At 36.5% G+C, this 23,369-nt stretch overlaps 1 protein-coding gene across 3 annotated transcripts in view; it reads left to right on the forward strand.

Moving 5' to 3' along the window:
* Positions 1-23,369, forward strand: part of adgb (androglobin) — a 204,956-nt gene that overhangs the window by 67,482 nt on the left and 114,105 nt on the right. For all 3 annotated transcript variants that reach the window (XM_039747534.1, XM_039747535.1, XM_039747536.1), the window contains 3 exons: positions 11,166-11,208; positions 12,803-12,944; positions 15,951-16,014. In XM_039747534.1, coding sequence (XP_039603468.1) covers positions 11,166-11,208; positions 12,803-12,944; positions 15,951-16,014 — 249 coding nt within the window. The remainder of the gene's footprint in view (positions 1-11,165; positions 11,209-12,802; positions 12,945-15,950; positions 16,015-23,369) is intronic.

Raw genomic sequence — 23,369 nt, forward strand, 5'->3', positions numbered from 1 at the left:
TGCTTTTTCCCCACTGTGTGCCTTTTTTTCTCTGTACCCTAATAAGCTTTCATATGACACGGCGACTTTGATATGTGACTTCTTTTTTATTTCTGGCACTGTGCGATTTTGTGAACGTGAGCTTTCAAGTTTCTCCAACACGCTATGTCACTCGATCAACTTCCTTTTGTTGATTATGCCACGGTTTATTTGAACAAATAGTATGTTTTTCCTTTGCCTCCACTTGGTATTCGCTGAAATTCTTATATTTCCCCCCGTGCTTTTCCCATTGTCTTTTCACAGACGGCTGAGTTTAAGGGCGATTTATATTGATTTGCATATTCAAAGAGGCGTAATTCTGGGATAAGTTGGGGCGTTACATAAAGTGCGTGCACAAGCGTTAATTTTCACACTGATCGGGATTTATGTAGCGGAAGAACATGAAAGTTGGAGTACGCCCAGATTCCTGCATCTGGATTTTTCTGTGCATAAGCACATTTCGGCTTTTGTGCTTACGCCATGTTCTAATGCGAGTTCTACGCACGCGTTATACATGAGGCCCCTGGAGAGCCCCAGTGGCTGCAGGTTTTCATTCTAACATTTTCTTAATTAGTGATATGTTTTTGGTGCTAATAAACTTCTTTTTAATTAATTTTAATTGACTTGTGTTTTTAAGATTTGTTGCCCGGAATTTCTTCATCGTTCCCTTGAATTGCTTCATTTCTTTCCATAAACAGAAATGAAATGTGAAGTGAGTGAGCCAAGTCAGGGCCTCAAACTCCAACCAATTTCACTCCAACCAGTTGCTTAATTAGGTGCTGATTCTTATTATTAATTAAACCTGATCTTTAATTCCATTGCTTGTTGCTGCTCTCATTATGCAATAGGATACATTTCTGAAATTGCTGATGTTCTCCTTTCTAAGAGCAGTGTTAAAATGTTCTTGGGACCTGAGCAGATCAGATTTCCTGATACCATCACCCTTTTTATTTTCAGATATTGTATGATGGTCACAGTTTGCTGGTCATGTTTTGGTTCATTTTATATCTCATTATTCTTTGGCTGCTAATTAAGGAAAAAGAAACAATTAAGGGGTCTGAGTCTTTAAAGGCAATTCAATTAAAATTCATTCAAAAGAAGTTAATTAGCAGCAAAAACAAAAACCTAATTAAGAAACAGTTTAGAATGAATACCCGCAGCCACTGCGGCCCTCCAGGACTAGAGTAGAGATCCCTGCTTTAAAGCCTTATTTACACACACACACATTAACGCACACAAATAATCATAAACAGCTTTATGAAGTGGTGCCTGGCTAGCAGCAAGTTGCCAGTGGTAAGAGCACCACCAAAATGCCACAGAGCAGCACTAAGAGATGTCCCAGGGTATGTCATACTACATGAGTGACAGTGTTTTATTGTGGAAGGGGTTTAGGGTGACCCTCTCCTAAAACATTAAATACTTTAATTCCCAAGGCCAGATTCTTCGTAACGTAGATCCACACATGTGTCTGGAGGAAGATACAGCTCACATCTGGGACTATGGACTGCCTTCAGCCAGAATTGACTGCTATTGTGCTTCACTTCTCTTATCAGAGGATGTCTGCTCTTTTCTCAATACCCCAGAAAGCAAGACAGAGCAACAAGCCAAGCAGTAAACTTTTATTCAGTCATTACAGATTTAACATTCTTAAATATTCTTTATGTGTCAAAAAGAAAAGCAAACTAAAGTAAATGGGTGTGATAAATCAACACATGCAACCTGCAATATTTCAGGAGCTGCCATAGACGATGCTGGCTAACACATCCAATGTGTGTGGCTTTGAATCGCTTAAGGTTACATTTTTGGTCTCACAGCATGGTCTTCTTGATTTTCCCCTCTTCTTCTTCTTCCTGGTTTTTCAATTCAATTGATACATTTACTTTAAGTTGATGACTTTTTAAATCTTACCAGGGTCAAGGTAAACATCCCTAGCTGCTCTCTGTCCAATGTAATTTTTGCAGATCATATCTGCTCTTCTGACTGCAGAAAAATCCCCTCTCTGACAAACTGCCTTCTGTCTGTACTAACACTTCCTCTTTTATCTGGTTAGGTAAACTATTACAGAGTTCAAAAGTTTAAATAAAAGAGAAATGCACTTACATTTTAAGCATACAGTTTTAAATATCATAAATTATCTTCTCCAATTCTAACAATTCAAAGATTATGAAATATAATTGAATTGCATTCTTCTACAGGCAGTCATGGGTGTGCACTGTGACTGTCCACAACACAATAAGATTATTTAAATAAAGAAAACATTCCCAGAAAGGCTGTGTTTAGTTAAATTATGTTTATATAAAAATATAAAGGTATAAATCCTTTAATTAAAAAACACACAAGCATTGCAAAAAGAAAACAAAACAAAGGCAAACTTAAATTTTTTTAAAATTATCTGTATTTAGTATTTTAAAAATGGGCAGATACTTGCCACTCAGTGTTCTGCACTTTACTGAGCAATACAAGTGTTTATAAATTGAAGACTTAAAACTTTTTAAAGTAACCAGTGGTTAAAAAGGATTAAAGAGGTCAATGTGTCATCTGTAAAAAAGGCAAGCTTCAGAAAATTTTGTATTTGCCTCAGTTCCATTAAAAGCGCATTTTGCAGATAGTCCCAGTTCTCCCTTACACATGACATAATAACATCCGCCATTGTAATAGATGGTTTCAGCTGTTGCTGCTGTGACCCTACTACCTTCAATTAAATCTCAGAGTAGTCACAAAGGCACTTGCCTCACACTGATCATTGAGCTTGTTCTTGTCCTGCTGAAGTGTGAGAAGCTGTTTTTTTTTATCTGTGATGTATTGTATTCTGCAGAATTGTTCTGGCCACAGCACAGTGCACTTTTATTATCATCTTCATGTTATTACTGCCAGAGGCACTGATCTTGTGTTCATCCATTATTGTGCAACTAATTTTACTTTTTAAAAACCTTTCTTGATTGTTATAGTCAGTGTTATATGGCTACAGTAAAAAAAAAAAATATTTAACCATAGTTATGTTCAAAACGTATTTTCACTGTTGTCTGTTTTTTTTCTCTAGTTGAACTGATAGTCATAAAGCTATTATAAATTGCCTTGAAGGCTCTGTTGAGAGGGGTAAGAAACCTCCAGGACACAGGCCGAAATTATACAATTTTCTGATTGAATGTAATCAATCTGTGCTACCCATCTAAGACTGGTTGAAATCTAAGTAATCAATGTAGACCTCAGCATTATTGTTTGTGATGCACCATCTATTGGAATGTATTTGGTAATGCATGTAGTAATAAAATCCATTGCATTTCTTATTCCAACAGATGGTGCATCACAAACATCTGTACTATTAAAATATATCACTGCTGCATGCCTTTTTTTAAGTAATGCATGTATTTTTCTTCATGAAATCAGTGTTGCGTTACATTGCTCATTACTTTAAAAAGTAAATTTATTAAGCAACTTCCACAGATATACTGTATGTGGTAGTTTGATTGGTGACCATAAATTGCCACATATTGTTAAGAATCTGGCATCATTAGATTATGGTCACTTCATTTCCATACTGTTTTGAATTATTGTTTCTGATAGATTATATGTTTTATTATTATGATGTCACTGCTGTGCACTCTTGAATTGATATTTACCATGAGTGTACCCTTTAAGGAGAGTGTAGTGTGTTTAGTGTCAAGAGGCAAAAGAAAAGAGAAATAAATACCAGGTAATGAAAGTATAAAGAAACAGGCAAAATTCAATGTCAGGGAGCAGGCAAAAAAATCAGAGAACTATAAAGGCTAAAAACAGGGGACTATCAAACCAAAAATCAAACCAAACCAAATTCATTGTACACCAAAATGTTTGAAACCAAATAATCCTAATGCTATGTTAGGTTGCTTTAACTTAATTTTCATTAGGTTGGAGTTTATTTCTTTTTGAGTGTTGTTCCAGAGTAAGGATGCCTGGACATGCCATCATTTATAGAATGGACATAATGATTACATACATTATGTGACTTCCATGCTATGTGAATATGGAAAATGAGCATGGCCTATGGAAAAACAATACAAAATGGCAACAGATGAACAAGGTTTACCACATTACACAGCATCAAGTTGACAACATAATCCCAAAATTTGTTAACTGTATAAATGAGAAATATAATAACAAAGTTTTAGACAAAGAAGGAATCCTGCTAAGCCAAACTCAGGTCTTGAAGTAGGGTGGTCCACTGGTATGCGGTACCGGCAGCAGTTGTGTACCAGTAGTGTTTGGTGTGTACTGACAGTGTTGGCTTTTATCATGCATACTCCAAAGTCTTCTATTGACTGTGAATGTATCTCATCACTCAAAACTCCAAGTGACCCCACCCTACAATTCCCAACCCCCATCCCACATTTATGAATGAATATCAGTATAATGCACCACTCAGAACTTTAGGATGGAGCCACACCAACATCGTTCTTCACTCATCTCTCAGTGAATAACAGTGCTGAAAGCTCCTGCTCCCCGCTACACACTTTTAAACACAGAGTACCAGCATTTATGTATATCCACTTCAGGCACCATTACGTGTTTAACTCTGATGGCCACAGCCATATTATGCATGGTAACTCATACATTCAAGTGAAATTGGTATGCTTGATGTCATATGCTGCCCCTACTTAAGATAGTGGCAAACATGTACAAACATTTTCTCTTTGCAGAATATTTGAGTAACTCTCAACTGTATGTTTCTTCTCTTTACAGCATCAGAGAAAGTTAAAAGTCACTTCTAGGAGGACTTTAGTACTAGGATATTTTCTAAACTGTCATTTCAAGTTTTGGTTTAGTCACCCATTCACTATTTCCCAGCTGTGTTTTTGACCCCTTTGCTTGATCCTCAGCTTTTGCCTTATTTAACTCAACAGTTTCATCTTCATTTTTGTTTTATTATATAAAAAAAGGTCACTTTCTGACTTTAGACTGCTTTTAACATATGTAAGTATTGTATTCAATAAGAATAAATGTCCTTTCACACAGTATGAAGAGATGAATGGTCGAGGTCAATCAAATTTTTTGGAAGGCTTATCAGAAAAATACTAGTGACTGTTAGCAAATTCAGTACAGTCTTGACTCTGTTAACCACAACCCAATTAATGACATTGTGCTTTAATAACAGAGCTTCTATTGAGAATATTGTCAAAATGCCATCGCAAGTGGCCATAGTACACTATTAATATTTTTATTAATGTATTATTATTACTGTATTTTGGTAATTATTATTGATTTGTGTGATATACTGTATGTATTATGCTAATATTAGGTTACTTCACTTAAGGTTAGGTTACATCAGGTCAGGTGTATACTTGACGTGTAAATAATGAAAATGATACAAAGGTATATCCCTGTGTGCTGCTGGCACGTGGCTAGTTTTTTGCTGTGTGCTGTGCACAAAATGCAGTAATGGCGACGCAGAACCTTCTATCCAAAGTCAGCGTGGCAAAAATGACATCAGACATGGGGGCACGCTCCTGCTCCCTTAATATGTCTAATCACTTAAAGTCAAAATTGACTAAAGATCCAATGGCTGGAACCACATGCCATTACACGAGACATGACTGTATTTTAGATCATTCACCAGAGTTCATTAAGCTACACTAAATTCAAAGTCAAAATCAAAACCAAATCAAAAACAGATTACTTTCCTAAACTTCTAGATGTTCCTTAAATTGCTTAAAGTTAATACTTTTTAATGTATGTCACCATCTTTTATAGCATGAACATCATGCTGCCCCACCTCATATAGCATGCACATCATGTGCTAGCAAAGTGCAACATTTGGAGTTTCTAAAGGCCAGCATCTATTAGAAGAATCACATAAAATGGCAGCATCCATGAAAAACAAAATGGTAATGAAATGACATTCCCAAACAATAATTAAAATGTAAATATTCTTTAATAAAAATAAATAAAATGTCAAAACTGAAGACAGGTGCTAGAAATACATGAATAATTCCTCCCTGAGAAGAGCAAGAGTTTGTGTGTGTGTGTGTGTGCGTGTGTGTGTGTGGATGAGTGTGGCCTTTGATGGACTGATTCACAATCCATTATTGACTCCCATCTTGTTTTTGGGTTACACTCGAGCGTTATGCAGTCCTGACCTGGATATGTGGATAAGAAAATGTTTTATATTATTGATTTTGTTCAGTAGGTAATTTCAGATGGCTGAAAACCTTTGCTGTAAGACAGCAAATAGAAAACACCAAGGAATGTATTTTGTGTGAAATGGGGCTAGCTCATAATTAAAAAAATACAGACATTGTTTTTTTCTAAAAACAAAAAAAAAGTTAGAAGGTGTGTTTTTCAAGGTAGTACAATCTTTTTGTATTTTTAGTAATTTTTAGGCTGTCTAAGTCTCTTCTGTAAATAAAGTAATGGCTTAAATGTCATAACATTGTTAGCAGTTGGATTTGGTGAAGCCCATGCAAATAAAACATCAATAAAAACATACAACATGAAGAGATCAATATTCATCATTCCCCAACAGCCCTTAGACAATCAGTTTAACTCAAAATTATTAAGAAACATTTATCATATTTATATAGAGGACTTTCAGGGTCCAGATTTTAAGTTTCTGCATCTAAATCTGGTATTCATGATCTTCAATTATTTGTTCAAATGATTAGGAACACCTTCAACTTTACCTGCTCTTTCCTGATCTTGTCCTCTCTGCCATTGCTATTCATTTTCTCTAGCCAGTCCTCATTATTGGGTACCTTTTCTATCCAATAATTAGTGATGTCACAGCGGATCCTTTTTTTGCTCTTTTCATTTTCTATCAACAGTATTCTGTTATCATTTTTTCATTTATCTTTTAGTTCTTTCCTTTTTATTTTTTGTTTTTCCCCAGGTTTACAAGACAACTGCTTTTCATTGTCTAGTATGGCTGTCAAGTAGAGTGATTTGAGAGTAGCACTATCTCATGAGTCAGGCCTATCAGTATACCAACCATCCATCCGTTTTGAAACCTGTTATCCTGGAATTCAGGGAGCCCAACCCAGAAATCTGACATTATTGTAACATTATATTTTCCTGTTACATTTTTAAAAATTATTTGTACCATCTGGTACTGCCAAAAGGTTTTGTGGTGACTTCTCAACCTTGCACATCACAAGTGGGTATAGAAGTCTGTGTGTGCCATCTGTGCCCCATTTCAGCTGAGATCAGTTACGTGGTTACTTAATATGTTCAAAATTTCAGAAAGGAAATTTATCCAACTCTAATACTGAAATACTTTTCCTACTAACTGTTGACTTATTTTGAAAGTTCATGTTCCACATACTAGAAGGATTACATTTTAAATAGCCACCTGCCTTCTCCGAGTTTTGCATGAATTGTATGTCAGGAAGATTTTTATCTGTTGTTTATCTGCAGTGTAATTATCACATGTGAATGGATGTGTTTCTAGTAAGTCCTGTTTTCAGTCCTGTGTAAGGGGGGATGCAAAGGTTTGTCCTACTGCCTCACAGTTCCTGCACCCTGAGTTTGAATCCTGCACCTATTGCACATACTGTATTCCTCATATCTCAATCAGGAGTTCTTGCCAGATGCCTAAAGAAGTGTATGGTAATTTAATTGGCTTCTCTAAATTATGAGTCTGAGTATGTGGGAAAGTAGGTCTTTCAATAGACAGACGATCAATCCAGGGATGGTTCCTGCAGTTCTATTGGAATAGACTCCTGCAAACAGCATCCGTACATTGAATTAAGTGGGCCTGAGAATGTTATGTTATGGCCTGTGTTAAAGCATTGTAGTATAATTCACAAACCATAAAGTGCTGTACTGCTTTTAAAAAGCAGAAATAGAACAGACTGAAAGCAAGGAAGGACCAGGTGAAAGCAAATGGAAGTCTTAAACAAGCTACAGACAACCAAAAGTCAAAATCACCAGATGTGTAAGCCAAAATTCTAAGCAAAACTCCTCAGAAATCAAACCCATATAGAATTCTTACTAGGAAGAATCCTTAATAAACAAGCACTCTCTTGTCTTTTAAAATATCCATAATTTTTGATGACTACCTGAGGCATTGTGCCAGTTTAAATAATGTCACCCAATGTAATAACACAACATCCTGTTTGTAGCCTTAATATATGTATCATTTTTGACCCTCTTATAAAGGTCCATAAAGGGCTAGTTTCCTGGAACAGGATAAAAAATAAAAAATAGTATCATATAAAATTGTCTAAAATGGTACCCCACATGCTTATATTTGAAATGTGTCATTGGTAACCTTCTGGGAGTTGCTCTTTGAGGGCTAAGACCATTGGCAAAGAACCAAATATCAAAAATATTATCATACTCATGATCAGCACCCTCAAAATGCCAGAAAAATGATACTCCACATGCCTATATTACCGATTCCCATATTTTCGAAGTTCTGTGAAAAAAGGAGGGGGGTTGACCCCTATATCACATTTGGATGACCCCTTGGAGTCTGTTGATGTGGCACACAACAATGTCATGTCCTTCTGATCGTTTTTGTAGACACCTATTGGTTTACTCTTTAGCACAAGGGTGTGATTCCCTGCACAAAATGTGGTCCAGACATGACCTAACAGTGAGGAGTATTTGGGTCTAGTGCGACACAAATAGGGAGACACCCCAAAAAGCTTGAAATCTTGCATAATTAGGTATCAAGACAAGTTGAATAGTATATCATATGTGGGGGTCTTCTTTTATTGGTGAGTCAGGAGGCACTGGACAAGAAAACTGAAGTGATTTCAAAGCATTCATAAGTAATTCTAATGAACATAAAAGAAATCCGCAACAGGATTTTTTTTTTTTTCATAATTCTCTTTCTCTAGGGCCCTACTTATGATTTTTTTTCACTTCTTAGTAGTTGTTATGATCTGTCCCTCTCAGTAATACAAAATATATAGAAGTTATTAAGAAATCTCAGAGTAATTAAATTAACTCTTTGAGGGCTGAATATTTTTTTCCAATAAACAGAGCTTTCAGAGAAGCACACAAAGCAACGGTTTCACACAGAAGTCTACATAAAATGTCTGTCGTTGCGTGCTGTTTGCCAGGAATGCACATCAGGCCTGCTGCCAGGCTGTCTTTGCGGAGGGGGCGGCAGCATTTGCAGTGCATTGCAATCTGGTTGGCACCTTTTGTCATCGTTAGTGACGGTCCTCTCAGGTGAATGATGCCGTTGATGTTTCAGTTACATGAACCCAGCACCACGATTGGCATGGGACTGATCAGCTGATACCGGTACCTCACATTTGTTTATGGTCACTTGTATCAAAATCGGAGTCCAGTGAGTCAGAGTCCAATTCAGTGATAATACACAAAACGTCATCCACGGAATATCTCACTTTATCCATTCACCTTGATCTCTCGCCAGACGTCAATGCCATTTGTGCTGTTGCTTACTCCTTTCTACTCATGCAAGTGCAGGGAATCTTGGTGAAAAACAATTAAGCTAACCTTAAGTCTAACTAAAAAATGTAATAGCGGGTTTTGTCACTATTTGCAATTGATTATCACAGTCAACCCCTTGGACAAAAGTCGACATCCGCCCTGAAAGAGTTAAAATAGGACCAAAAATGCCAGCTAACCACAAAGGCTGCCCAGAATCCAAATTTGTGAGACAGCTGGTTTTGTTATGCCACAGAAAACCTAAAAAAAAACAAACCTGAAAAACTAAGAGTTCTAATTTAAGTGCAGACGTTCCTTGTGATAGTGCACTTTCGGTTGTTTTTATATGTAAACTCCATTAAGAGATGTAGCGCTGAAGAACAAAAGAAATAAAGGCAAACAGTGTGTCATAGGGAGCAAGAAACCACACATATATACTCAATGTATACACGTAAACAAATAAGTTACATATATTTGTGCCTTTAGATGATTAAAGTAATGAATTGATAGATAGATAGATAGATAGATAGATAGATAGATAGATAGATAGATAGATAGATAGATAGATAGATAGATAGATAGATAGATAGATAGAATCCCCACTATTTTGTCAATAGTGATAAATTGCAGAGATGGTGGCAGAATGACGTTTAGGGCTACCTAAAAGACAACTGCTCTTTGGCAATGACAAAAACTATCCTGAGAGCTCACAGTGTCTTTCTGTGTGGCCAGATGACTGCTGCTTAGTATTTTTTGTCTTGATTGCAATACTTTGCTACTTAACAAGAATGGATAGAGCCATGAAAAAACTGGAGAGCACACCCAAGAATGTTAGCCTGCCCTAACAAAGACTGTTTTAGACAGTTATGTGAATTTATTCAGATATTATCACATAAATATTTTTATTTTTTAATTTATAATAAAAGCAATTTTTACAGGCCTCTGTATTAAGAACAGCCTGACCTTTTTTTTTTTCATTTTGCAGTTATGATATCCATAAGTATCACTGCTTGGAAGTTTGGTTGCTCTGAGGACATGAGCTGCTGTGGCATGTCCTACGTGTTGGCTCATGTGTGATGCCACAGAGTGTGGTCAGATGGTTTTTGGCTGCCATCTTATTTAAGAGCAAGCTTCTTAAATACCTTGCTCAATACCTTCTTGAGCAATTTAATTTATGGAATGAAGGGATTTTGACTTATGTTTGTCTCATTAGCTGTTTCGGTTAATTCAAATTATCTTTTTAATTGGTATGGACGCTGTATGACAATGTAAACTCTGTTGCAGTTAGTTACTTAAAATTTACCTAACTTTAGCATTTCCCAAGGATTACATTATTTTTATGTCCTGATTTGTAAAACCCTGAAAGAGAGTGTGCTTACTTTCACTTTAATTTCTAACTATGGTGTCACTGTCTTCTGTATTGAAGTACAATTCCTCTCTTGTAACTCTATTGTGTTTTGATCTCCAAGATTTTTTACATTCATTTCAAAGGGGAGTCAGGGCATTTCCATTATAATTTTTGTTGAAAGAAAAGTCCAGTATCACTTTTAAGCCTCTTTTCAGTATATACACATATGTGTGTTAAGTATTAATTTACGTATTGCCATGATTCACTATGCCTTATTTGAAAATGGAACTACATCTGTTCACTGGTCTATGGTTTATGGTTTATGGTGGTGCAGAGTTGAAGTAGATTTTGATAATGGATGGATTGACACTTTCAAGTTTTTTCTCTCATGTGTCCTTAATGTTTTCAATGATTTGACTTTTAGGTTCCAATTTCTGGCAACTTAAAAGAATATAATCACACAGGAGGTAAGTTTTCCTTTTTAAAATGTATAAATTATATTTTGCTTTATTGTCATGAACCATTTTGTATCAGATTTGAGATCACATTTATCAAAGGACTCCTCTTTAATATTAATACTTTACATTTTTATTACTAAAATGTGTTCTTTTTAGTGATTACCTTAATTTATTTTGCTGTCATGCAACTTTTTAAATTGGCCTCCTAGCATTTCTGAAATTAGCACTAAGATGCCTTTTAGCATGTTGGGCATGAGAAATTGTTTCTTGTAAATTGGTAATCCGAAGAAGACAACAGTTGCTGTGTAACTAAATGTCTTTGATTATTTTTTTCCTAACTGATTGACTATATGGAGAGATTAGCAATCAAATCAATAACATTTCAAAAGTTTCAGATAAGGTCCAAATAAAGGTGCATACATTTCAGCTGTTTTTATCCATAAAACTGCTACTGTATATACAGTACTGTATATCAAAGTAGAAATTATTAAATAGTACAAAGCCAACTAGAATAAATAAAAATAAAATCCATCCATCCATTATGCAACCCGCTATATCCTAACCACAGGGTCACGGGGGTCTGCTGGAGCCAATCCCAGCCAACACAGGGCGCAAGGCGGGAAACAAACCCCGGGCAGGGCGCCAGCACACCGCAGTAAAACTAAAATGTAATAGAAAATACAGTATAAGTGCTGTGTATCATAAATCACCACACTATATCTTTTAAAGAATACATTATTTGGAAGTCAGGGTATTTAAATAAAAAACTAGTCAGATAGTAAGATAAAAAACATTTTAATTTGTACACCACAAGGACTGTATTGTAAGCTGTAATTATATTGAAAGTTATTGCCTTTGTCTTTTGCCTGGCTGGCATGCCCTTTACAGTTTATTGCACTGGCATGATTTACAGGTTGTGCCCGAGCTCCCTTAAACAGCCTTTCTCCGTGAGCACCTTGCAAACTTGGAAACATATATCTTGGCAGTTGCTTTAGGTGCTCCGGTATACTTTCCTTTTTTTTTATACATCTGTTCCATTTGCTTTCATAACATGAGTGGGTGTATTGTTCAATTACCTTCCGTGCCACTCAGAAATCTCACATATTTAAGATTGGAATTGATATAGTTGCGTACATTTGCTAAATAATTTGAGTTGATCCCTGTTAATTATTTTCTTTTGCATACCTTAAAATTCCTGTAGCTTTTTACTATTGTACTGTATTTAATATATTGTTACTAGGCAAAACACCCAGCAGCCTGCATTGAACTTTTACCCAAGAATTGTGAGATGGCAAGCAATACTGCCTTCTTTGCCACCTTATGTTCTTATTATGAACCATATTATATTCAATGTAGACTATACTGTATAATCACTATTTTATGTTGTTTCTTTTGATGACTGAAATGTGTACAGATTAATGATGGTGTTAACATACATGTGAAAGTGAGCCCTCGAATGGACTGGTGTGTCAGCTAAATGCTGCCAGGACAGGCTGAGGCCCTCTGTGAGCCTGTGCTTAAAAAAAGAAAAGGGACGGATGGCTTTATTAATAAGTAAAGGATCAGTTTAGCGATTGTGATGTTGTTTCCTTCTGTTTCACAGATCTAGGCAATGATTCTCAGCCATTACAAGAACCAAATACACCAATTAAAGTGACCGACAATGGAGAGCAAGAAACCATTTCTGAAAGGTCAAATCCTCAAGAGGCCTGGATTGACTTTGATGACTTTTGCAAGTGTTTCCAGTAAGGCTTTTTATACAATTACACAAGTTTCACTTGATTGAATTATGGTACAATTAGGCACACAGAGGTGCATTTGTGTGAACATCTCTGTTATTATTTATATCTTGTGATTTTGTATTTATATAATCTATTTTTCTTAGGACGTTTTTGCTTGGGTTTTGAAATATGTAGGGTTCACTTTTTTAATTTTCTACTTTTATTTTGATTTACGATCAGTTATTTTGGAGAACCCATGGTGCCTTCTTGTTTTTGTAGTGTGAGGGCACCTCCATTTTGTTAAGTTGTTGCTAGGTTCTGATTTCCCATTGTTAGAGGGCATGTGACTTCATCAGCATGGCGCTATGCTATTTAAACCAACATCATGTATCCCTCCAATTATGTTTAAGAGCTTTTTAATCAAATCTCTTTATTTCCAGTTATCTTTGAACTACAAGTAATCACATCAACAGTGAACCTTGGTTTACATGTTGGGTTTTGGCTTTGTGGTTCTTTATAAAGTGTTTGCTTTCCAGTCTAGTTTTAAACTCACCCTTGGGGCCTTAAAAAACTTAAACTAAGTGGCATGGTGGCACAGTAGCCTGTACTGCTGCCTCATAGCTTCATGGACCTGTGTTTGAATCCAGGCTCAGGTGCTGAGTGTGTTCTCCTTGTGTCTGTGTCTTTATAGTCTGGTTCCCTGCCATGTCCTAAAGGCACACCTGTTAGATTAATGGATGATTTCAATTTTCCCCAATATGAGTGACGGGGGTGTCTGTCTATGAGTGTGCCCAGGAATGGACTGGTCCCTTGGCAAAATTGTCTAAAACGTCTACAGCGTCCCACCACCTTTAACTTGATTTAGATGGATAGAGGGACAGACCTAAAGTAAATTTAAAAAGTCATTCTTCAGATATGTATATGTAATTGAGTTGATACAGTATTTCAAGATGTATCTGCAATGAAAGTTTAAAAAGCAGAAGCAATGCTAATCCTTTGATACTCCTTTTTTCTGGGAAGTAATGTTTGCTTTTCTAATTGTATTTCCAATTAACAGATTTTTGGAGTGTAAAAATCATGTCAGAAATAGACATACAGGCAGACTCAGCAGATTTAGTTGAGCTGCTGTCTGAAAGTATTATGGCTTTGTCCATTGTAAAGAATCAGTTTTAATGCCTTAGGTACAATCCACATTAGGTGATGTGCAATCCTGCCTGGAATTTTCCAGCAACATGTTTGGATGAGTAAGACATTTCACACAAAGTTAAGACAGATGATAAGTTCTGCAAGAAGAGTGAACTAAGATGGTGTATGCAGGTCTCTTTGTAAAAATGAAGTTTTTACTGTAGCTGTGATTCTTTTCCTTACATGCAGTATTTAGAACATTAGTTTTCTTTCACATTACCCATCACCTACTGAGCTGAGGGTAATGCACTGATATTGGTGAGGTGCTGAAGATGCAAGTCTAGGTCCAGCATGGGTCACACACAAGTGTAAGTAACCTTGACATATACTGCACATGCATTACATCACTAAAGAAACACATTTGCTGTTCCTAAATGTTTTTGTTTTTGCTTATTTTACTGTATGAGACATGAAGCAACAAGAAATGTATATTTTATGTATGTGTATCAGCACTGTGGGGACCATTTATGCTTCTAAGAATCAGGACTCTGGTATAATTCTGAACATTTTGCCCACAGTTAGGAATTTGTATGTTCTTTCTGGGCTTTTATTACTATTAGGCGGACTGGTGATTCTAAATTGGTTTGATGCAAGTATATAAGTAAGTGCTCCGGCTCTGGAATGGTATCCCACCCTGGGCTGCTGCCTGTTGTCTTCTTTTCACTGCTGAAAGAAACTAACTGTCTGATGTTTGTTCTTATTTTTTTTGGTTTACTTATGAGAAGTTAACTCTGTTAATTGTCCTGTTCATATTTTGTGCATTGATTGTCATAATCAGTGACGTCAGCACCTCTGGGTTTGTCATGGATGTTTCCAAGCATATAAACATTTGCACAGACAATGCTTTATTACATCATTTGGCTCCGTGTTATGCTATATAAGGTGGAGAGATATCTGCAGAACCTGGTTAAAGCAGAAACCTGAATTCTTAATAATCCACACAAGTAATCTTTTGGAGTTTTCCTTTGGAAAAACGCTCCAAAGTTGTTAAATGTCAAAAACAGCAACTGTGAATCTGAGAATATTTTTTTATAAATATCTTTAGTCAAATTGACACTTTTTTTTTAGATTTCTTTTCCCAGATTGCATGCTGTGCGATTAAGCCCTGCAAAGGACCTGATACGTGTGCTTCTTGCCTTACACCCAGTGCTGCTGGAGTAATAATAATGCAGGAATGATTACTTCAATAAGATATGTGTTAGGTTACTCATTACTTTATAAATTAATCGAACTATGTAGCGCTTTTTACTTTTAACGTGTTACTCTACTGCTCTTAAGATTGTGTGGCTGAATTTAGCACTGCACGTTCAGCTCATCAACACAAATTCAACAATTTCTGAAATATTGAGGCAGATTATTTCAGCCAGGAGAAGAAATTATGTGATCACCCCAACATTTGCCTCTAGAAATTTATTTTGTGGGTGATTCAACCCATGGCTGCTGAAAGTGTGTATGAAGCAAATACATGCAGTGTAACGGACATGCACAGACTGCAAAATCCTTAAGAGTAACTCGGTTAAGGGTTTACATGCCTATTGAGTTATTTGCAGAGAAATCTACCTCTGTTAATCAGGTTTCTCAGAGGTCAATAACTCAATTTCTCCCTTCGGAATTAAGGTTTACTTGCCATTTCAGAAATCATAATTTTGTGAATAAGCACATGTAAACATGTTGAACAATAATTGTGATTCAGTTTAGAGGGTGTCAACTGCTACTTGGAAAATCCAGATTCTTTGAGTTGGAGGAGAACATATATGGATGGATATTATGCTAAAAGACAAAACAAATTCTTGGAAGTTCCTTTTAAAAACATTTCCATTGAATGCAATATTTTCTTCTTTTCAGAACACTCTTGGTTTTCCATAAACCACAAACATACCAGCATTCAGCCCAAAGGTCAGACTTCAAGGTAATTTATATTTTCTTTAGATTTATATTGTGATTTGTAATATTATTATTACTAGCTGTGTTGCTTAACTTCGCCCAGGTAATTTCAAAAGACAATGGGCCTTAGCTATTGTGCTGTTGGTTAATCAGGTCTAGGAGAATTACTATGTAACTAACTCAGTACTTTTTTGTATACAATATTTGTAGCATTTTTACCTGGTAATAATATTAGTAATTCACTGGAGCTCTTTACTCTTGAATATTCTACGTAGAATTGCACAGGATTAAAACATTCCTGACGTAGATCAGTTCTTGCTTTTCTTACTGACAGGCTTTGGCTTTTGTTGATTGTCACTGCAAAACACAATTTTAGAGGAAAGAATATACTTCTGAACTGAAACATGTACTTGTTAAGAATAATAAGAATTTTGGGAGAGTTTATTATTATTATTATGTGCTTAAATTATAATTTGTTTACGGCGTTCACTCAAGCATTACCTTTTGTGTTTTTCATCAGTTATATGTCACAGCTTCTGTTTTTATATATTTTTTGCCCTAGCTATAGCTAGACCATAAAGGTACAACCTTGAATCATGTTATATTTTGTTTCTCAACCTTTGGGTCACAACCCAGTTTTGGTGCACGGGCTTCCACCAGTGGGTTGCAAGTTGTCATTGTTTTTAATGGTATTATGCCATGGTGGGCATTGTGGTTCTGAAAGGTTGAGAAACACTGGTTTAGAGGCTGTACAGTTAGGAGGTTCAATGAATTGAACGTTTTAATTTTGGAGTTGTTTTCTGTAGTGGTTTAAGTGGTTCTGTAGGTTGGAGGCTTCTTAACTGATTGCTGGGGGGTCTATGTACAGATCACCTTCAGGCACTGGTTTTCTGCCTGTAAATGTATTGTAGTGACCTCTTTGTTGGTAGAGAAAAGAAGACACGGGGGCCTTAAATGTAAAAAGGTAAGAACTTTTTACGAAGGAGTAGGGTTCAAAACAGGAGAGAAGTAACAATTGTACAAAAGAGAACAGGTAAAAAGAAATAATCTTGTGAACTGCATGATATGTACAGTTGTCTACTTCTGTCCCTTCTGTTAGTATGGAACATGTTAACTTATCTGTGCTAGTTTTTAAACCAACGTGGCTGCTGCCTGGTTATGTTGGACATGATGAAACCACTTCTGTATTTCTTCCTCCCTGCCTCCCTAGAAAACCGACTTGAGCTTTAATGCTAAACATGTCTTAATTAAGCTTCACTGAACCTTCCTTCTTTCACTTCACAGCTAATATCATCCCATTCAGTAGTTGAAGTGAACCTTATATGGCACTCTGTGTTGTTGACATTTATTTTAGTGTATGATATTGAGGAGCGACAAGGGACTTTGTACTGGGCAGATGTTACACTTGGTGATTGGAGTGCATTTATTGTAGTACATGATATCAGGGGTCAAAGGCTTGATATCGGAGCGTGTTGATGTTAGTGTGTGAAATTGAAGAGCCCTTCAAGCCCTGATCCCTTCTTTTTTTCCTATGCAGTATACCCTTTTGCTAGTGCTGCTGTTCTGCTAATGGATTTCATTTACATATATGGCAAGCACCATAATTCGGTGCAATCTCTTCCCTGTGCTGAGAAAATGTTATGGTGCATTATAATAGTTACCTAGCTACTACATTTTTGGCAAACATTGACAAATACCAAAACACATGTCTGCTAATTTTATTTTTTATATAGTGTCACCAAATTTCAATCAAATCTGTCCTGTCATTTTTGAGATGTTGGAGTATTTAGTTTTTCAGGGGATGTATTTTGCCCTAAATATTGGTATATCAATATCCTTTCTTAGTGGATACCTACTGCCCTAGATGTACCATTCGGCCAAATTTCAGTTTTTAAACTAAATAGTGTTTTTGTTGATGAAAGGTTCATGACACATAAGCATTTTTTATCTACTGCATATTTTACTGCAGAAATCAATGACCCTTAATTAAGCTATGTTGTGTTATTTTATGTTATGTGAAAACTGTTTCTTCAAGACTCAGGGCCAAAATCCCAATCACAGACATCATAAAAGTGTTTTAAAATTATATAACATTTTCAAGTGTATGAGTCAAAATAGCCACAGTGCCTGTTGTTATAGCTGTTGTTACTTGAAATGAACCTGGTAACAAAGTTCATTGACCATGCTAGAGCTTTGAATTAGGGAAATTCATGGGTAAAGAACAAAATGTCCCAACAAGAAAATGACCTGTGGAATTACGGAATGCAGCTATAGAATCTATACTCAAGATGTGTCTTGACAAAACAACTACTTTTTTCTTATCACAGGCATTACCTGTGTGTGCCAGAATCTGCATTTTTATCAGACATTTCAAAGCATACAGCATTAGAGTATTTTAGGGTCTAAAAGTCTGATCAGTGTAGTAGGGTGCCAGTTTTGCCCATGACATCATCTATTCACATTTAATAGCAGAAGGAAATGCAAGTAGTAATTGAAGGAGACAGTGGTAATAGGAATATCATTTTTAACTGTTGGAATGTGCAGTAGGATAGAAAAAAAACAATGAATGAACATCTCTTTAGCAGATCAATAAACATCATAACCTTTGTGCATGTGTAAATGTTGCAGAAGTGAAATAAAAACGAAGATATCAAAGATTCAGTTATTAAAACTAGTAGTGCAGTTTCTACTTGGTGGTGTGAGCCTGTACTTAGTGAAGAGCACTCTGCAAAAATAAGTTGAATTGAACTAACTGTGATAAACTGTTGTTGGGTCAGTGTGGTGCCACAGTGCTTTTCAACAGCACATTAAGACATTTTAAAATACATTTTAAAAACTTCTGAGTTTTTTTTTCATAATGGTAATGACACTGCAGCTTAATTTAAGAAATACATTACTAAGGCAGTTGTATTTATACATATACCTGTACAGTCCAGGTTTGGTACCCTGAGCTGAATTAATGCATTAAAACATTAGAACAATCTAGACAAGAACAAGACATTCAGCCCAACAAAGCTCACCAGTCCTATCCACTTAATTCTTCAAAAAATATATATAGTCTAGTTTTGAAAGTCCCTAAAGTCTTATTGTCTACCACACTATTTGGTAGCTTATTCCAAGTGTCTATGGGTCTCTATGTAAAGAAAAACTTCCTAATGTTTGCATGAAATTTACCCTTAACAAGTTTCCAACTTTGTCCCCGTGTTCTTGATGAACTCATTTTAAAATAACAGTCTCGATCCACTGTACTAATTCCCTTCATAATTTTAAACACTTCAATCATGTCACCTCTTAATCTTCTTTTGCTTAAATTGAAAAGACTCATCTCTTTTTAATCTTTCTTCATAATTCATCCTCTGTAGCCCTGGACTCATCCTAGTTGCTCTTCTCTGGACTTTTTCTAGTGCTGCTATGTGCTTTTTGTAGACTGATGACCAAGACTGCTCACAGTACTCAAGACAAACAGAACAGACCTCACACAACCAGACATTCACAGTCACACTTTTATTATTCCCTTTGCTCCCAGCACACTTGACATGAGAAAACTGCAACACTGGTGTGAAATGCATTATTATGCTACATTCAGAGTAATCACAGTAGCTGTTCCAACTATCTCCCAGTGAGCATCATAAGTGTACACCACCAATACTAACAAATATTTATAAATTAAGTAGAATGCCCTAAACTTTTTATAAAAAGTTGCCAGATTACTGTGCTGCTTGTTTAACTTTTGATAAATTTCACTACTTGAGAATAGGAACTTTTTCTGAACTTGGTGGCATGAGCTTTGATACTGCTGAACATCTGTGATGCCAGCCACACTGCAAAATGCTGACAGTCTCAAGTGTAGTTGTTTGCTATGACACTAGCAAAATAAAAGCAGTTGATCTATGGATACTGTGTCAATTTCAGGCTAAATATGAGTGCCACAAAATCTAGATGGAGCGTGGCTTCTGTTGTGACTTCTGTACATTGACACATTTTTGTATGTTTGTTTAAGCATTTTGTATTAATGGCTACTTCCTGATTTTTGTATTTATTTTCATCATATAAATTTTTTGTATTATAAACTATAAACTAACAAGACTGCTCATAGTACTCAAGATGAGGCCTCACCAGTGCATTATAAAGCTTGAGCATAGCCTCCTTGGACTTGTACTCCACACATCGTGCTATATAACCCAGTATTCTGCTAGCCTTGGCTTCTGAACACTGTCGGGAATCGATAGTCCACTACGACTCCTACATCCTTCTCATAAGGTGTACCCTCGATTTTCAGACCTTCCATTTTGTATTCAAACCTAACATGTTTACTTCCTAGAAAAATAAATGGATGGATGAAGAGATCATCATATAGCCGTATGTATTCCAGGTATCCATAGATATTTGCTGTTTCAGCAAAATTGTTTGTGAGCCAACCTTGTGCATGTTGCAAAAAAAGTTGATAAAATGTCAGACAAGGCAACATTTTTCCAGTTTTTAGTTGTCTAGTTTTGGAGATCACATGCTCACTGTAGCCTCAAATTGATGTTATTAGCTAGGAGAAATAAAACTTGGCATTGTTTTCTGTGGCTGTTGTCCAATTAGCTACCAATATCTAATGTGACACTCACCTCTGTTGTGAGGAACTGTTAACTGAGTATTTGTGCTGTGTGATAAAGGTGCTATATGGCGCCTGACCCGGCACAGACTGACACAGATGCATGTGTAAAAATCACACAGGCTTTTATTTTCTCTTCAGCCGTGGGGCACGTCTTCCCCGTGTCCCACAGGCCCAACACAGTCCCAAAAGCACTTTGAACACAAACCCAACAACTCTCCACCTTGCACCACCACTCCTCCCAGGCAACCTCCCGATTCTGACCCTTTAGTGGTGGAGGCTGTCCCGTTTTATAGCCCACCCAGAAGTGTTCCAAGTGCTTGACCACCTGGTTCCAATTGCACCTCCGGGTGGGGCTGATGACTCGTCCAGCTAGGTTCTTGAGTCTTGGCAGCGCCCCCTAGCGGCCACCCCAGCTCCCAACCAAGCTGTGGAGGACTCCATGTCCCATGGAGCCACGCAGGAGACTGGGGAATCTACATCGGCCAGGGAGGCTGCCACTAAGCATCCCAGGGGAGGTATTGAGCTGTCCATGGTGGCTCCCCGGAACATATGCAGCAGGGGCGTCCCGGCTGGGCATGGGACCCGGCTGTCCATTACAGCTGTTAGTGCCTGTTAGTTCATCAAACTTTCTCATTAACAAGAAGACAGAGCCTGCAGATCTGATTGTTTTTTATTTTTTACACTATTTCCTGTTAGCTCTTGAAAGTTTAGGGTAGCTGTCTCTGGTTCTGGAACCAATAAACCTGGCCAGTCCTTTACATCAGTGCTTCTCAAATAGTGGGTCGCAATCCTTTTTGGTGTCTTCGGTGGTCATATGGAAAAACAATCAACAACATTGTGCAATATCTTTCCCTGTTACTAATTCTGCTTATTTTGTTGAAGGGGATACTCTCTCTTCTCACCCTCTTTTAATTGCTGTTTGTGGGCTGGCAGTGAAACCGAATAAGTAGAACTGGCTAGTGAGACAATAAGGTTGAGAAACACTGACTTGGATCACCCATATTGCCTTTCTGCTAAAACTTTTAATCATGTCTGCATGCTGTTCAGTGCCTTATTATTCTCTTCCTTGGAGAATGTGAAAACTTCTTTTTGAATGCTTTTTATAGATTTACAGTCATGTGGTTAACTATTTAGAGGAAAAAGCTAACTACTCACGCATACTGGACAAATTTAGAGTTTCCAATTAAGTTAACATGTAGCCTACTGTTTTGGTATATGGAAGAAAAAAATTTGGAGAGAATATGCAAAATTCCAGTTTCCAGGCTGGGATTCGAGCAACAGTGTGCTGCCTTCAAAGTCTAGTCTATTTTCACAGATTTTAGTAATGCATTCAGTACCACTAAGCTTCATTTATGGGTTATAATTTACATAAAACTCATTACTTACTTCAGAACATATTCTGTCCTTTTATTCAATCCCTGATTTTGTGCATGTTGTATAAAAAACTTAATTTTCATCTTCATGATGTTAATCCAGCACTATTTTGATCCCTATTTTCTGGCCATGGCCTTGTTGTTTGTGGCATGATAATGTCAAAACACAAGACCTACAATGGGAATCATTGCCAATGTTTCAACAACAACAACAACACCACCACAAAGAAACCGGAAAAAGAAACAGAAGAGAGAGTAGGGGTCAGTACGGATTTTAGAGCCACCATGAATAGTTATTATGATGAATTGAACATACAGAGTATCAGTATTAAGTTAAAGTGAAGTTATAGAAAGGCCATGTTAAAGTAATGTGTTTTCAGCAGTGTTTTAAACTGCTCCACTGTATTTGCCTGATGAATTCCTATTGGCAGGCTATTCCAGATTTTAGGTGCATAACAGCAGAAGGCCGCCTCACCACTTCTTTTAAGTTTTGTTCTTGGAATTCTAAGGAGACACTCATTTGAGGATCTAAAGTTACGATTTGGAATATAACGCGTCAGGCATTCCGATATATAAGATGGGGCGAGATTATTTAAGGCTTTATAAACCATAAGCAGAATTTTAAAGGCAATCCTGAATGACACAGGCAACCAGTGTAGTGACGCTAAGACTGGTGTGATGTGTTCAGATTTTCTTTTCCTAGTTAGGATTCTAGCAGCTGCATTCTGCACTCGTTGAAAATGATTGATGTCTTTTTTGGGTAGTCCTGAGAGGAGTTTCAGATAGACACACATCTAAGTTTTGCATAACTTTCCTTAAAACAAAGTTGCAGTCCTACCAACTATGTAAGAAATTATGTGCCTTGTGTATTGAACTTAATGATCACAACTTGACAATTTCTACTTTATTTTAAGTAATTGTTTCTACTTTATTTTAATTAATTATTTATTTATGTTTTTGCTCTTTTGCTTGTCCTATAACTATTCCTTCCCTTCCGCATAGTTTTTATTTCTGGTTCACTTCCTTTCTTTTTCTGCCCTTTGAGATGAACATTTTTCATCTTGTTCTCAACAGTGATGTTTGATATTATGGATTGGTGTTGTGATGATTATGTTGAAAGAAATACAAAGAAAGTGAAAGAGACCATCATAAACTGTTGTAGTTGGAAAAATTAATCTATTGTATTGTACATTAGTCAAGAGAGTTCCATCCTATAAATAGGCTGATGATCAATTGAAATTTTCTTACAAATTTTAAAGCCTAAATAAATAATACTTTTTTACATTAAATATTATAAACTACTTTGTTGGCGAAAGAATTGGGCCAGTTTGTCTCTGTATTGTCATAGATGGTGGTTGTCACAATTTGCGTAAACTGCAATGCATTAATATAACAACATGTAAA

This window comes from Polypterus senegalus, chromosome 3 (genome assembly GCF_016835505.1).
Source record: "Polypterus senegalus isolate Bchr_013 chromosome 3, ASM1683550v1, whole genome shotgun sequence".
NCBI classification, from domain to species: Eukaryota; Metazoa; Chordata; class Cladistia; order Polypteriformes; family Polypteridae; genus Polypterus; species Polypterus senegalus.